At 38.0% G+C, this 12,829-nt stretch overlaps 1 protein-coding gene across 1 annotated transcript; it reads left to right on the top strand.

Annotated features, from left to right (window-relative positions):
- Nucleotides 1–6,044: 6,044 nt before the first annotated feature.
- On the top strand, nt 6,045–7,909 carry LOC135150325 (uncharacterized). The gene is made up of 2 exons (XM_064086588.1): nt 6,045–7,433; nt 7,553–7,909. The coding sequence occupies exons 1-2, from the start codon at nt 6,045–6,047 to the stop codon at nt 7,907–7,909; spliced, it is 1,746 nt and encodes a 581-aa protein (XP_063942658.1).
- The last annotated feature ends 4,920 nt before the right edge of the window (nt 7,910–12,829 follow it).

Below are 12,829 nucleotides of genomic sequence, written 5' to 3'. Positions count from 1 at the left end.
AAAATATTAAGTTAATCAGATGCCTTCCAATGATTAATACTCGTCAAGATCTAGATTGAAAGAAGTAGGTTTGCCAAAGCAAAGTGCTTTAATCAATCATGGGAAGACGTGATAAGTAAATGTACTTAGTTATTGAATTATTGGGTTTAACTTAACTAAACCATCACAATAGGATTGTGGGTTTAGAGGCATGGAGTTTGGTGAGATTTATTACATAAATATGTGCAAAGAGTTGCTCCACCAAACTATCCAAGAGTTATATTTGATATAATTGACAAATGTTGTCTACCTAAATAGTCATGTTTTGAGAGTATTAGCCCACGCTAACTTAAAGCATGGATGAAATATGGATCTTGGCTCACTAGAAAGATTTACAGAAATGCTTTCCGAATTAATAGTTAGGGCTATTGATTTGAACAAAATAGTGGGAGATATATATTTTGAATATATATTTATAATCACTTGAACATAATTTAATAAACATCTGTAGACTAATTTTATCTTATGCATTTGAAATATTGTAGATATCCAATGGCAAATAATTCAAACAACTTCTCTGTACGATCAGTCCTTGAGAAGGACAAGCTGACAGGAACCAACTTCCTTGACTGGCAAAGGAATTTGAGGATTGTCCTCAAACAAGAGCGCAAGCTCTATGTCATAGATATCCCTCGCCCTACACCTCTCGCTGAAGGATCAACCCGTGCTCAACATACTGCTTATCAGAAGCATATCGATGATGACACGGATGTTCAATGTCTCATGTTAGCGACCATGAGTGCTGAACTTCAGAAACAACATGAGAATATGGATTCTTATGATATGATTGAGCACCTTAAGCGTATGTTTGAGGGACAGGCTCGTCAGGAGAGGTTTGATACTTTCAAATCTTTGAATGCTTGTAAGCAGGGTGAACGTGATCCGGTAGGACCGCATGTTCTGAAGATGATAGGGTATATTGATTATCTTGAAAAATTGGGTGCCCCGATTGGTCCTGAGCACCAAATTGATCTGATCTTGCAATCTCTAAACAATAACTATTCTCAGTTTGTAATGAATTACAATATGAATGAGATAAACAAGAATCCCGCCGAATTGTTGGCAATGTTGAAAACTGCTGAAACCAACATTTAGAAGGCGTCCCCTACTCCCATATTGATGGTGAATAAGGGGAAGGCCAAAGGAAAGGGTAAATGGAAAGGCAAGAAGAAGATGGGATCTAATTCTAATGCCAATCCGAAACCTGGTCTAACTAAGGTCTTGAAGCCGAAAGGTGGTGTTCAGAAGGATGGTGATTGTCACTATTGCAAGAAACCAGGTCATTGGAAGAGGAACTGTCATGCTTATTTGGAGGATCTGAAGAAGAAGAAGGCTGCTGCCGCTTCTGATTCAGGTATTTATGTTATAGAAGTCAATTTGTCTACTTCAACATCTTGGGTATTGGATACTGGATGTGGTTCTCACATTTGTATGAATGTGCAGGAGCTACAGGGAAGTAGGACGTTGGCAAAGGGAGAAGTCGACCTGCGAGTTGGCAATGGAGCAAAAGTTGCTGCTATAGCTGTAGGGACTTATCATTTATCGTTGCCCACTGGGCTTATTTTAGAACTTGAGAATTGTTTTTATGTGCCTGCAATTTGCAGAAACATTATTTCAGTTTCTTGTTTGGACAAGAAAGGTTTTGCTTTTTCAATTCAGAACAATAGTTGTTCCTTTTCTTTGAATAATGTTACCTATGGGGTTGCACGTTTATTTAACGGTTTATATGTTCTTGACTTGGATACTCCCATCTATAATGTGAATAATAAACGACTTAAAACTGATGACTCAAATAAAACATACCTCTGGCACTGTCGTTTAGGCCATATAAATGAGAAGCGCATTTCCAAGTTACATAAGGATGGATACTTGGATAAGTTTGATTTTGAATCATACGAAGCATGCGAACCATGTCTCATTGGAAAAATGACTAAAGCACCTTTCACAGGACAAGGTGAGAGGGCCACTGAGAGATTGGAACTAATACATAGTGATGTATGTGGTCCAATGCGAACTATGGCAAGAGGTGGCTTTTACTACTTCATAACATTTACTGATGATTTCAGTAGATATGGATATGTGTATCTTATGAAGAATAAATCCGATTCTTTTGAAAAGTTCAAAGAGTACAAAGCTGAAGTAGAAAAGCAAACTACCAAAAGTATTAAGACTCTACGATCAGATCGTGGAGGTGAATACTTAAGCGAAGAATTTAAGAATTTCTTAAAAGAGTGTGGTATTGTATCACAACTTACTCCTCCTGGAACGCCAGAATGGAATGGAGTTTCCGAGAGGAGGAATCGTACCTTGTTGGACATGGTGCGATCAATGATGAGTCATGCAGATCTTCCAATTAGTTTTTGGGGCTATGCCCTAGAGACGGCTGCCTATACACTTAACCGAGTTCCTACTAAAATGGACCAGAACACTCCATATGAGATATGGACTGAGATACGACATAGCATGTCATTTATGAAAATTTGGGGATGTGAGGCGTTTGTGAAACGTCAAAATTCTGACAAGCTAGGACCTAAGTCTGATAAATGTAATTTTGTGGGATACCCAATTGAAACAAGAGGTTATTCATTCTATAATCCTTCTGAGAACAAAGTGTTTGTTGCTCGAACCGCTGTGTTTCTTGAAAGAGAGATGCTTTCTAAGAAAAACAGTGGGAGGATAATAGATCTCGATGAAGTTCGAGAACCACATGATAACATTGAACCAGAGCAGGAACCTGAGCAGGATGTACATCAAAATACTGAGAGTAATCCTGTTCCGGAAACACAGGTTGTTCGTAGATCTAGTAGGGTTCGCCATGAGCCAGAGAGATATTATGGTTTTCTCTTGACTCAAACTGGTGATGTGATGCTTATGGATAATGATGAGCCTCTAACCTACAAAGATGCTAAGAACACTCCAGATTCCAAGAGATGGCTTGATGCCATGAAATCTGAGATGGATTCCATGTATGAAAACCAAGTATGGACTTTGGTTGATTTACCCGAGGGAGTTAAACCTATCGAGTGTAAATGGGTTTTCAAAAAGAAAACCGACATGGATGGAAATGTTCAGACCTATAAGGCACGACTAGTTGCAAAAGGTTTCAGACAGATTCATGGTATTGACTATGATGAAACCTTCTCACCAGTTGCTATGGTCAAATCCATCAGGATTTTTCTTGCAATAGCTGCTTACTATGACTACGAAATCTGGCAGATGGATGTCAAAACCGCCTTCTTGAATGGAAGCCTAGAAGAGGATGTGTATATGACACAACCTGAAGGTTTTGTCGATCCGAGATTTCCCAAAATGGTTTGTAAGTTGCGACGATCTATGTACGGATTGAAGCAAGCCTCAAGGAGATGGAATATTCGTTTTGATGAAACAGTCAAAGAGTTTGGCTTCATTCAAAATGAAGATGAGCCTTGTGTTTACAAGAAAGTGAGTGGGAGCCATGTGGCATTCCTAGTGCTATATGTGGATGACATATTACTAATGGGGAATGACATACCTTCTTTACAGGCTGTTAAGACTTGGTTGAGCAAAAATTTCTCGATGAAAGACTTGGGCGATGCGACCTATATATTAGGGATCAGGATCTATAGAGATAGACCAAGAAGACTAATCGGCCTAAGTCAAAGTACATACATTGATAAGGTATTGCATCGATTTGGGATGCAAGAGGCAAAAAGGGGATATGTCCCAATGTCTCACGGGATATTGATCTCGAAAGAAAACAGTCCGAAATCATTGGATGATAAGGACCGTATGAGCAAAGTTCCATATGCTTCGGCAATTGGTTCCATAATGTATGCAATGATATGTACTCGTCCTGATGTCTCGTATGCCTTGAGCATGACGAGTAGATACCAGTCTAATCCAGGTGAAGGTCACTGGACGGCAGTCAATAATATTCTTAAGTACCTAAAGAGGACTAAAGATCAATTCTTGGTATATGGAGGAGAAGAGAAACTAGTTGTAAAAGGTTACACAGATGCTAGTTTCCAAACAGACAAAGATGATTCGATCTCTCAGTCTGGCTTTGTATTTTGTCTAAATGGAGGTGCTGTTAGTTGGAAAAGTTCAAAGCAAGAGACGGTTGCCGATTCTACAATGAAGGCTGAGTATATAGCTGCTTGTGAAGCAGCCAAGGAAGCTGTTTGGATCAGAAAATTTCTTACAGGACTTGATGTGGTTCCTTCAGTATCAGATCCGATAGATTTGTACTGTGACAATAATGGAGCCATTTCACAGGCTAAGGAACCCCGATCTCATTCCCGCACTAAGCATATACTCAGACGATACCACCTGCTCCGAGAGATTAATACTCGAGGGGATATACATATATGTAAAGTGCATACAGATGATAACATTGCAGATCCACTGACCAAGGCTTTGTCGCAGCAGAAGCACGAAGGTCATACTAGTTCCATGGGTATTAGATACATCAGAGATTGGCTCTAGTACAAGTGGGAGATTGTTAGTATTGGTGTCCTAGAGACAATGCTATTGTGTTCTATTGTAGACATTTATGGATTATGTTATATTGATTATTGAATAAATATTTATTATGTCCTTATTTACTGCGTAATAAATTGAAAGCGTAATAAATGTCCTTGGAATATTATATGTAATTCTATATCTCTAAGTACGTGACTTAGAAATGAGATTATGAGAATAATATCAATATTCCTAAATGTCCCTAGTCGAGTATCATTGTTAAGGGACAATAATGATGCATTAAGACTAGTATGTTTGTTGACTGATGATCACATCTCATTGATCATAGGTATAGTGATGCTAAAGTCAAGAACATAAGTGCATGTATCGACACATGGCACTGGAATGACCCACCGTGAGATTTTACATGTTAATAAGTGTCATTGGAAATTCTCACTGTGATAATGATGTAATGATCCTCTGACTTGATATCATTATATTTCTATATGAGAATTAATATACTTTGGTTGCACTAAAAGTTACCTTTGACCGGGTGGTGATGAAATGTACATTGGGTATATTATGAATCGTATGAGAAATATGAATGATCTAGAAAGGATTTAACCCTCCTATTTCAGGAGTGATATTATTGGCCTCTTGATTGAGTGAGACTATAAAATGCATGGCCGTGCTCAAATATTGATTTGTTTAATAGTCTACTCATTGATCAAGGAAATTCGGATTAGACGATGAAGAGGATGACACAATACATGCCTTGAGTCTGATCTATAATATAAGGTTAAAGGGATTATATTACATTGTACATTATTCACAAAAGGTTTAATTGAATCACCAATTATTATTATTACTTGGGTAGCAATGATGTATTACTAGATGCCGCTCATTGTTTATAATTTTATTATTGGATATTAAAATTATTGCCAACGTAATAATAACCTAAAGGGTCACACACTTTGAACGTTTAAAGGAGTTTTAATTTAAATTCTGAATTTAAATTAAATGATTAAGTTCGAAATAAATTATTTAATTGAGCCGGTCTTAATTAAGTAATTAGAATTTCGAATTTAATATTAAAACCAAAATCGGATTAGGTTTGGAGAAGCCCAAATCCGATTAGGGTTTGGCCCATCTATCTCTCTTCCCTTTAAATACATAATGATGTATTGTTTTAGGGTTAAGTGTCAAATTCGTTTTAACAAAACCCTAGCAGCTCCAGATCAGGAGAGGCTAGAGAGAGAGAGAGGCTGCATTCGGCTAGTACCGGCTCCGGTGATCTTTGGTGATCAGACGTTCGTGTGGACTGCTTAGAGACGCGATCCTTAGATGGGGGCTGTGTGGTGATTGCTCGTTCCGGACCTCCATCTTTCGCTAACGTAAAGCTTCAACAAGGTATTACTTCGTATCTCCATGATCAGCCGTACTTTATAGATGGATCCTCGGGTTAGGGTTTCGGAATTTTTGATTTTACGTCGATTTTCCGCTGCGTTTGTTGCCCCGAAACCCAACAAGTTACTGCCTTGGAACCTGCTCACAATATTGATACAATGGATCATCTAGCTCTTTTTGCTGAATTGGAACAATTTGAGAGAAAGATGCATGCCAAGAAGCATGATGCTCCAGTTGAGAAAATGAAGAATTTAGCTCTTACTGCTGAAAAGAGCAAGCCAGAATCAGATGAGGAATCAGACGAAGATCTTGCTCTCCTTTCCAAAAAGATTCAACGGATGATTAACAAGCATAGTCAGCTGAAAAAGGAGAAAGGCAAGGACAAGGCTAAGTACTCAAGTAGCAGAAGGCCCTCCAAGGAATCAAAGGATCAGAACTGCTTCGAATGTGGAAAGCCTGGTCACTTCAAGAAGGACTGCTACAAGCTGAAATCAAAACAGCCTGCTGTTTCCAGAGACGAGAGGAAGAAATCCAAGGCACTTCTGACTTGGAGTGATGATGAAGAAGAATCTGCCTCTAGTGATGACTCTAGTAAGGAAATGATCAATCTTGCACTTGTTGGCATGGAGGATGACAATGTTCGAGGACTTACCGAAGATGGTCTTGTCGAAACTGATTCCGAAGATGACAACAGTGAGGTTAGTTCGTTCAAATTTGATCTCTCCAGTGATAATTTTGTACTAGAACAACTAACCATGCAGGAACAAGATAGTATTCCAAGTAAGGAATACAATTCTCTTAAGGCAGAAAACAGCAAGCTGACTGAAAAGAATAAATATCTCAAGAACATGGTTCAAGAGCTTATGCAGAAGATAGATACATTCTTTGACTCCAAAGAGCCTACTCAAGCCATAATCAAGGAACTTCAAGAAAAACTAGATCAATCTGAAGGTTTTCATAAAGTCTTGATGAGAAGAAATGAGGCTCAAAAAGAAGAAATCTCCCAGCTGAAACAAGAGATAGAAGCCAGAGATGCATGCCTAGAGACGTTCAAAATTAAGGAATCTACAAAGCTGCATTCATCTCAGCCTGCTGCCAGTACATCTCAGCCTGCTGCAAGTACGTCACAGCCCACTACCACAACAAGACAGCAAGCTGAAAAGATCCAAACTCTTGAAACAGAAGTCTCAAAGCTCAGAAAAGGAATAGGAACTTTTGTTCAAGGAGGAGAAGGTCTGAAATTCATGATGAAGAGCATCAAGGTTCCATTGGATAAAGAAGGAGTTGGTCTCAACTTCAACAAGAAGGGAAATGCTCTTAAGTATGAAAGAAGGCGTGGCAAACCATACAAATATGCTATGCCCTGGAAGGAATGTGCAAAATGTGGAGGAAAAGGACATCTAGCTCAGAATTGCAGAGTCAGACCTCAAAGACAATACTTCCAGAAAAGATCAGAGGGGAAAACAGCCTACTGGAACAAGAAAACAGCTTACCAGAATGGTCCAAACAGAAGCTATAGAACTCAGCAGCATACATATCCTACTGTGGTCCAACAATGGATCAAGAAAACTGATTTAAATGCTTTATATATTCTTGCTTCTAACCAGGGTGGACCCAAACCAATTTGGGTACCAAAGGGTTGAGTTTTGTTTTCTTTGTTTTGCAGATGTGTCTTGCTGCTAAGATCAAGTCTACACAATGGATCATTGATAGTGGCTGTACAAGGCATATGTGTGGAGACAAAACTCAGTTTAAGAGTCTAAAGATGAAAAGAGGAGGAGGTGTAACTATTGGTGATAGTAAGACCCTCCCTATTCTAGGTAAAGGTAAAGTTGGTAATGACACTACCTCTATCTCTAATGTTAGATTTGTTAAAGGCTTGAAATACAATTTACTTAGTGTAAGTCAATTGCATGATGATGGCCATAAAGTTGAATTTTCTAAGGATAAATGTGTTATTACTGTTGGTACTAACCAGATTCCTCTAGTTGCTAGAAGGGAAGGAAATATATATATATCTTAGATTTTGAGTTGCAGAAAACAGCCTGCTGTTTAGCTGCTGTGGATGCTGATCCAACCATTTGGCATAGAAGATTGGGTCACGCTCACATGGACTTGCTTCAGAAGTTGTCAAGCAAGGAGCTAGTAAGGGGTTTGCCCAAATTAAAGTATGCCAAGACCGAGGTGTGTTCAGCATGTCAGCTAGGCAAGCAAATCCGAAGCACTCATAAGGCTAAGAATATGGTATCAACTACTCAACCTCTAGAACTCTTACACTTAGACTTATTTGGTCCTGAGGCTTATAAAAGCATTGGAGGTAAGCAATATTGTTTGGTTGTTGTTGATGATTATTCTCGATATTCATGGACTTTATTTCTTCGTACTAAAGATTGTGCATTTGAAGAATTTGAAATTCTAATCAAACTTCTTGAGAACAAGTTTAAAACCAAGCTTATAGGTATAAGGAGTGATCATGGAGGTGAATTCCAAAAGGACATCATTACATACTGTGAGGAAAGAGGAATCACTCACCAATTCTCAGCTCCAAGGACACCTCAACAAAATGGAGTCGTAGAGCGCAAAAACAGGTCACTTTAGGAAACATCAAGGACTTTATTGCAAGAAAGCAAGCTGCCAAGAAGTTTCTGGGCAGAAGCAGTCAATACAGCCTGCTATGTTCTGAACAGGGTGATCATCAGGCCTATCTTGAATAAAACTCCATATGAGCTGTTGAGAAATAAGACTCCTAATATCGGGTACTTTAAAGTTTTTGGTTCTAAATGCTTTGTTCTTAAAAAGATTGATAGAGATAGTAAATTTGATGCTAAATCTTTTGAAGCTATTTTTCTTGGATATTCTTCAACTAGTCGTGCATATAGATATTATAATTTAGATAAACATATTGTTGAAGAATCTATTGATATTGTCTTCAAAGAACCTAACACTGATCTGCCAAGAGATGAGGAAGATGATGCAGGTATTGATCCAAATGCTCAACCTCCTCCTGGTGAGAAGAAGTCAGATGAAGCTACTACTCCAGCATCTAAGCAAGCTGAAACTCCATCTTCACAAACTGTCACTCCATCACAGCAAGCTGGAACATCATCTCAGCCTACTGGAATGAAATCTCAACAATATGGATCTTCATCTCAGCAAGGTGGAACAGAATCTCAGCAAGCTGGACTATCCTCTGAAGTGCAAAATCTCTCTGACATTCTATCTAAAATGAATCTTGATGGATCAAATGCTCCAAAGGAAAGAAAGAAAGCTTCAGCCTCTCATGAAGAAATATCTCAACAAAATCTGCCAAAGGCTGCAGGGACCGTCAAGAACCATCCTCCCGAGTTGGTGATTGGTGATATTACTGAAGGAATAAAGACAAGAAAAGGAAAGGCAAACTTCTGTGCTTATGTTGCCTTTCTAGCTCAAGAAGAACCAAAATCCGTCCAAGAAGCTCTCAAAGATGAAAATTGGATCATGGCTATGCAAGAAGAACTCAACCAATTCGAAAGATGTGATGTATGGGAATTGGTTAAGCGTCCAGAGAATGCATCAGTTGTTGGCACTAGATGGGTATTCAAAAACAAGCTAGATGAAGAAGGTACTGTTACTCGCAACAAGGCAATGCTTGTGGCTCAAGGATATAACCAGCAAGAAGGCATCGACTATGATCAAACATATGCTCCGGTTGCTCGCTTGGAATCAATCAGAATGCTCTTAGCTTATGCATGCTACAAAAAGATCAAGCTGTTTCAGATGGATGTCAAAAGCGCTTTCCTAAATGGCCTGCTGGAAGAAGAAGTTTATGTAAAACAGCCTCCCGGCTTTGAACATGAACAGTATCCAGACTACGTCTACAAGTTGAAGAAAGCTCTTTATGGATTGAAACAAGCTCCTAGATCATGGTACAAAAGACTCAGTAAGTTCTTGATTAAGAATGGTTTTGTACGAGGTAAAATTGATCCTACTCTCTTTACAAAATCTCTTAATGGTGAAATCTTAGTAGTTCAAATTTATGTTGATGATATTATCTTTGGATCTACTAATGATGAACTTTGTGAGTGGTTTTCTAAGTGTATGCATAGTGAATTTGACATGAGCATGATGGGTGAGCTCAACTATTTCTTGGGTCTTCAAATCAAGCAGACTCCTGATGGTATCTATGTGCACCAAACAAAATATGTGAAAGAGTTGCTGAAGAGATTTGGATTTGAAAGTGTCAAGCCAAAATCAACTCCAATGCCTCAAAACAGCAAGCTGTTTTCAGATGAATCAGGTAAAAGTGTTGATATAAGACGATATCGAGGATCATAAATGGATAGAAGAAGTACAAGTGGTGTTTCCAACTTTCTTGGTTCTAGCTTGGTGTGTTGGCAAAGTAAGAAGCAAACATCGGTGGCTCTCTCTACAACTGAAGGCGAATATCTCGCTGCAGGGAGCTGTTGTTCTCAAATTCTATGGATGATGCAAACTCTCAAGGATTTTGGCATCAGATGTGAAAAAGTTCCAATTTATTGTGACAACACTAGCACAATAAATATCTCAGAAAATCCGGTTCTTCACTCTCGCACAAAGCATATCAACGTTCGACATCATTTCTTGCGAGACAATGTGGCTAAAGGTAAAATTAATCTTGTTTATGTCCCTACAGAATATCAACTTGCTGATATATTCACCAAGCCTCTGCCCGAAGAAAGATTTCTAATCATTCGAAGAGAATTGGGCATGTGCACTGTTTAAAACAGCAAGCTGCTACCGGTATGTAGCTTACCCTTTATGCTCATTAAGGGGGAGAATATTTCAGGAGTAAGTAAATGTTATTTAGTGGAATGTATTTTTGTTGTTGGACTAACAAGATTGCAGGATTATATAAATCAAGGGGGAGTTTAATTTTAATTTATCTGGTTATAAGATTCAGGGGGAGTATTTTTTTTAACTCCTGAAATTTGTGTGTAATCATCAAAAAGGGGGAGATTGTAAATCCCGAGTTTTGATGATCACACATTTAAGCAAGCCATTGTTATATTCTAGCTTGCTTTAATGGTTTATGTTGATATTAGCCTGCTGTATTACATGGACTAATTCAGGTGTGCAGGAAATCAATTTATCAGCATAACAGCAAGCTGTTATGTGATAACAGCAAGCTGAACAGAGTCTGGACAGAAGCAGTGTTCTACCCGGATTTTGAACTCAAGATTTATACAAGGGTTAGGACTTATATATTGTACATTCTCTGTTTGGTATATGATTTTAGTGAACGTTTTAAGCTCATTTAAAATCAATAAAACGTTTTCTAAATATGGGAAGAAGTTGAGAAGAATTCAAAATCTTTTCTCTTAACAACTTCTATCATATCCCTAAATTATAGGAGCTGATTTGTAATCGTTTTTCAAACTCTAAGCTCCTATAGTTTTGCATCTGATTTATCTCCAACGTTCAGAGCAACGTTCACAAGATCGTTGATGGAGATATTCAGATCTCTAGCCGTTATATTATTTCAATATATATATATGGCTTTTGTGTTTTTCAGAAAAGCAATCAACTCACTTTGAAAAACATCAGTCTTTCTCTAAACTTCGAGCTTGAATTGTTCACTACTATTATATATTATTTAGAGAATACTTTTGAGTTGTAATCATTATTCTTGTAATTGATTATTGTGATTAGTCACTGAAACTAGCAAGGGTTCTTAGTGGATTAGAACGGGAAGAGCTAGGTAATTAGTTACACTGATTCTCAAGGGCAAAGGGTTCACGAACGAAGGGATTCAAGGAGTTGGAGCTCACGAATTCAGAGGTTCAAGGAACGAGTTGCTTGGAGAAGTCAGTGGGAAGCTAGTTGCAAGTTGCTCAAGGTTAAGGGAATAACAGCAAGCTGTTTCAGTGACTGGGTAAAGGGAAGATATATTATTATTCTGTAATTTTTTGATTTTCAGTAATAATATATTCTCTTACCGAGTTGGTAAGGGACCAGGACGTAGACCATTAGATATAGGGGTCGAACCTGGCTAAAATCGCTTGTGTCTGATTTACTTTTCTGCTCTTTACTGTTTTGATATCTGCTCTCATAACAGCCTGCTTTAATTGTAAAATAGTAAGCTGAAATATCCGGTAAAAGTATAAAACTGACATTGGTAGCTAATTACACCTATTCACCCCCCCTCTAGGTGTTATTTCATTATCCTTAATAAAGAACTTGAAAAAGTGAGCAAGTAATATTTAGACAGGGGATTTAATAAATCACATCTTACAAACAAATATGAAGTTTGAGATCAATGTTATAATCCACATATGATTTGATGATGAATCAAGGGAAAAGTTGATGGTTAAAAGTCTTGCACTTATTATAGTCAGCTCAAACTAGTAGCTTATTAATGTTACAATCAATGTTTCTTGTGTTCTTGTGATCAGCTTGTTCTTGATGTTCTTATGTTTTCTCTGTCATTGCGATTATGTTTTGATCACGACTGATTTCATTTGTTAGGATTTGTACTTCACTTAAATGTCTTATGCTAACATTGTCCTGCGTAATCTCTCTGATATGGTTAATCTCTCACCAAACAAAAACAACACTTCTTGTATCAACACACACTTTGCTGATAACACATCCACAATATATTCTCACTCTATTGAAAAGAATTCACATCCGCTATATCTTCATTATAATGATCATCCTGATTTGATCTTGATTTCCAAGAAATTAGTTGGATCTGAGAATTATGCTTCTTGGAAATGTTCAATGCAAATCGCCTTGTCTGCTAGGATAAGCTTGTCATTGTCACTGTGAGTTTCCTTTCCTAGTTGACACATCTCCTTTACGTGCACCATGGAAACGCATCAATGATATTGTAATTACCAAGATCTTGAACACGGTCTCGGATGATATCAGTAACAGTATGCATTTTATAGATAGTGCTTACGCTATCTAGAATGAACTCGCTAAA

This window comes from Daucus carota, chromosome 2, assembly GCF_001625215.2.
Source record: "Daucus carota subsp. sativus chromosome 2, DH1 v3.0, whole genome shotgun sequence".
NCBI lineage: Eukaryota > Viridiplantae > Streptophyta > Magnoliopsida > Apiales > Apiaceae > Daucus > Daucus carota.
Note: the sequence above shows the minus strand (reverse complement) of the source record. Positions and strands in the feature narration are given on the sequence as shown.

What these genes read in the sequence shown, in the direction of transcription:
- LOC135150325 (XM_064086588.1), top strand. Translation starts at nt 6,045, where the DNA reads ATGGATCATCTAGCTCTTTTTGCTGAATTGGAACAATTTGAGAGAAAG. An exon ending in AGCATACATATCCTACTGTG is followed by an intron (nt 7,434 to 7,552) that starts GTCCAACAATGG and finishes TTTGTTTTGCAG; the next exon opens with ATGTGTCTTGCTGCTAAGAT.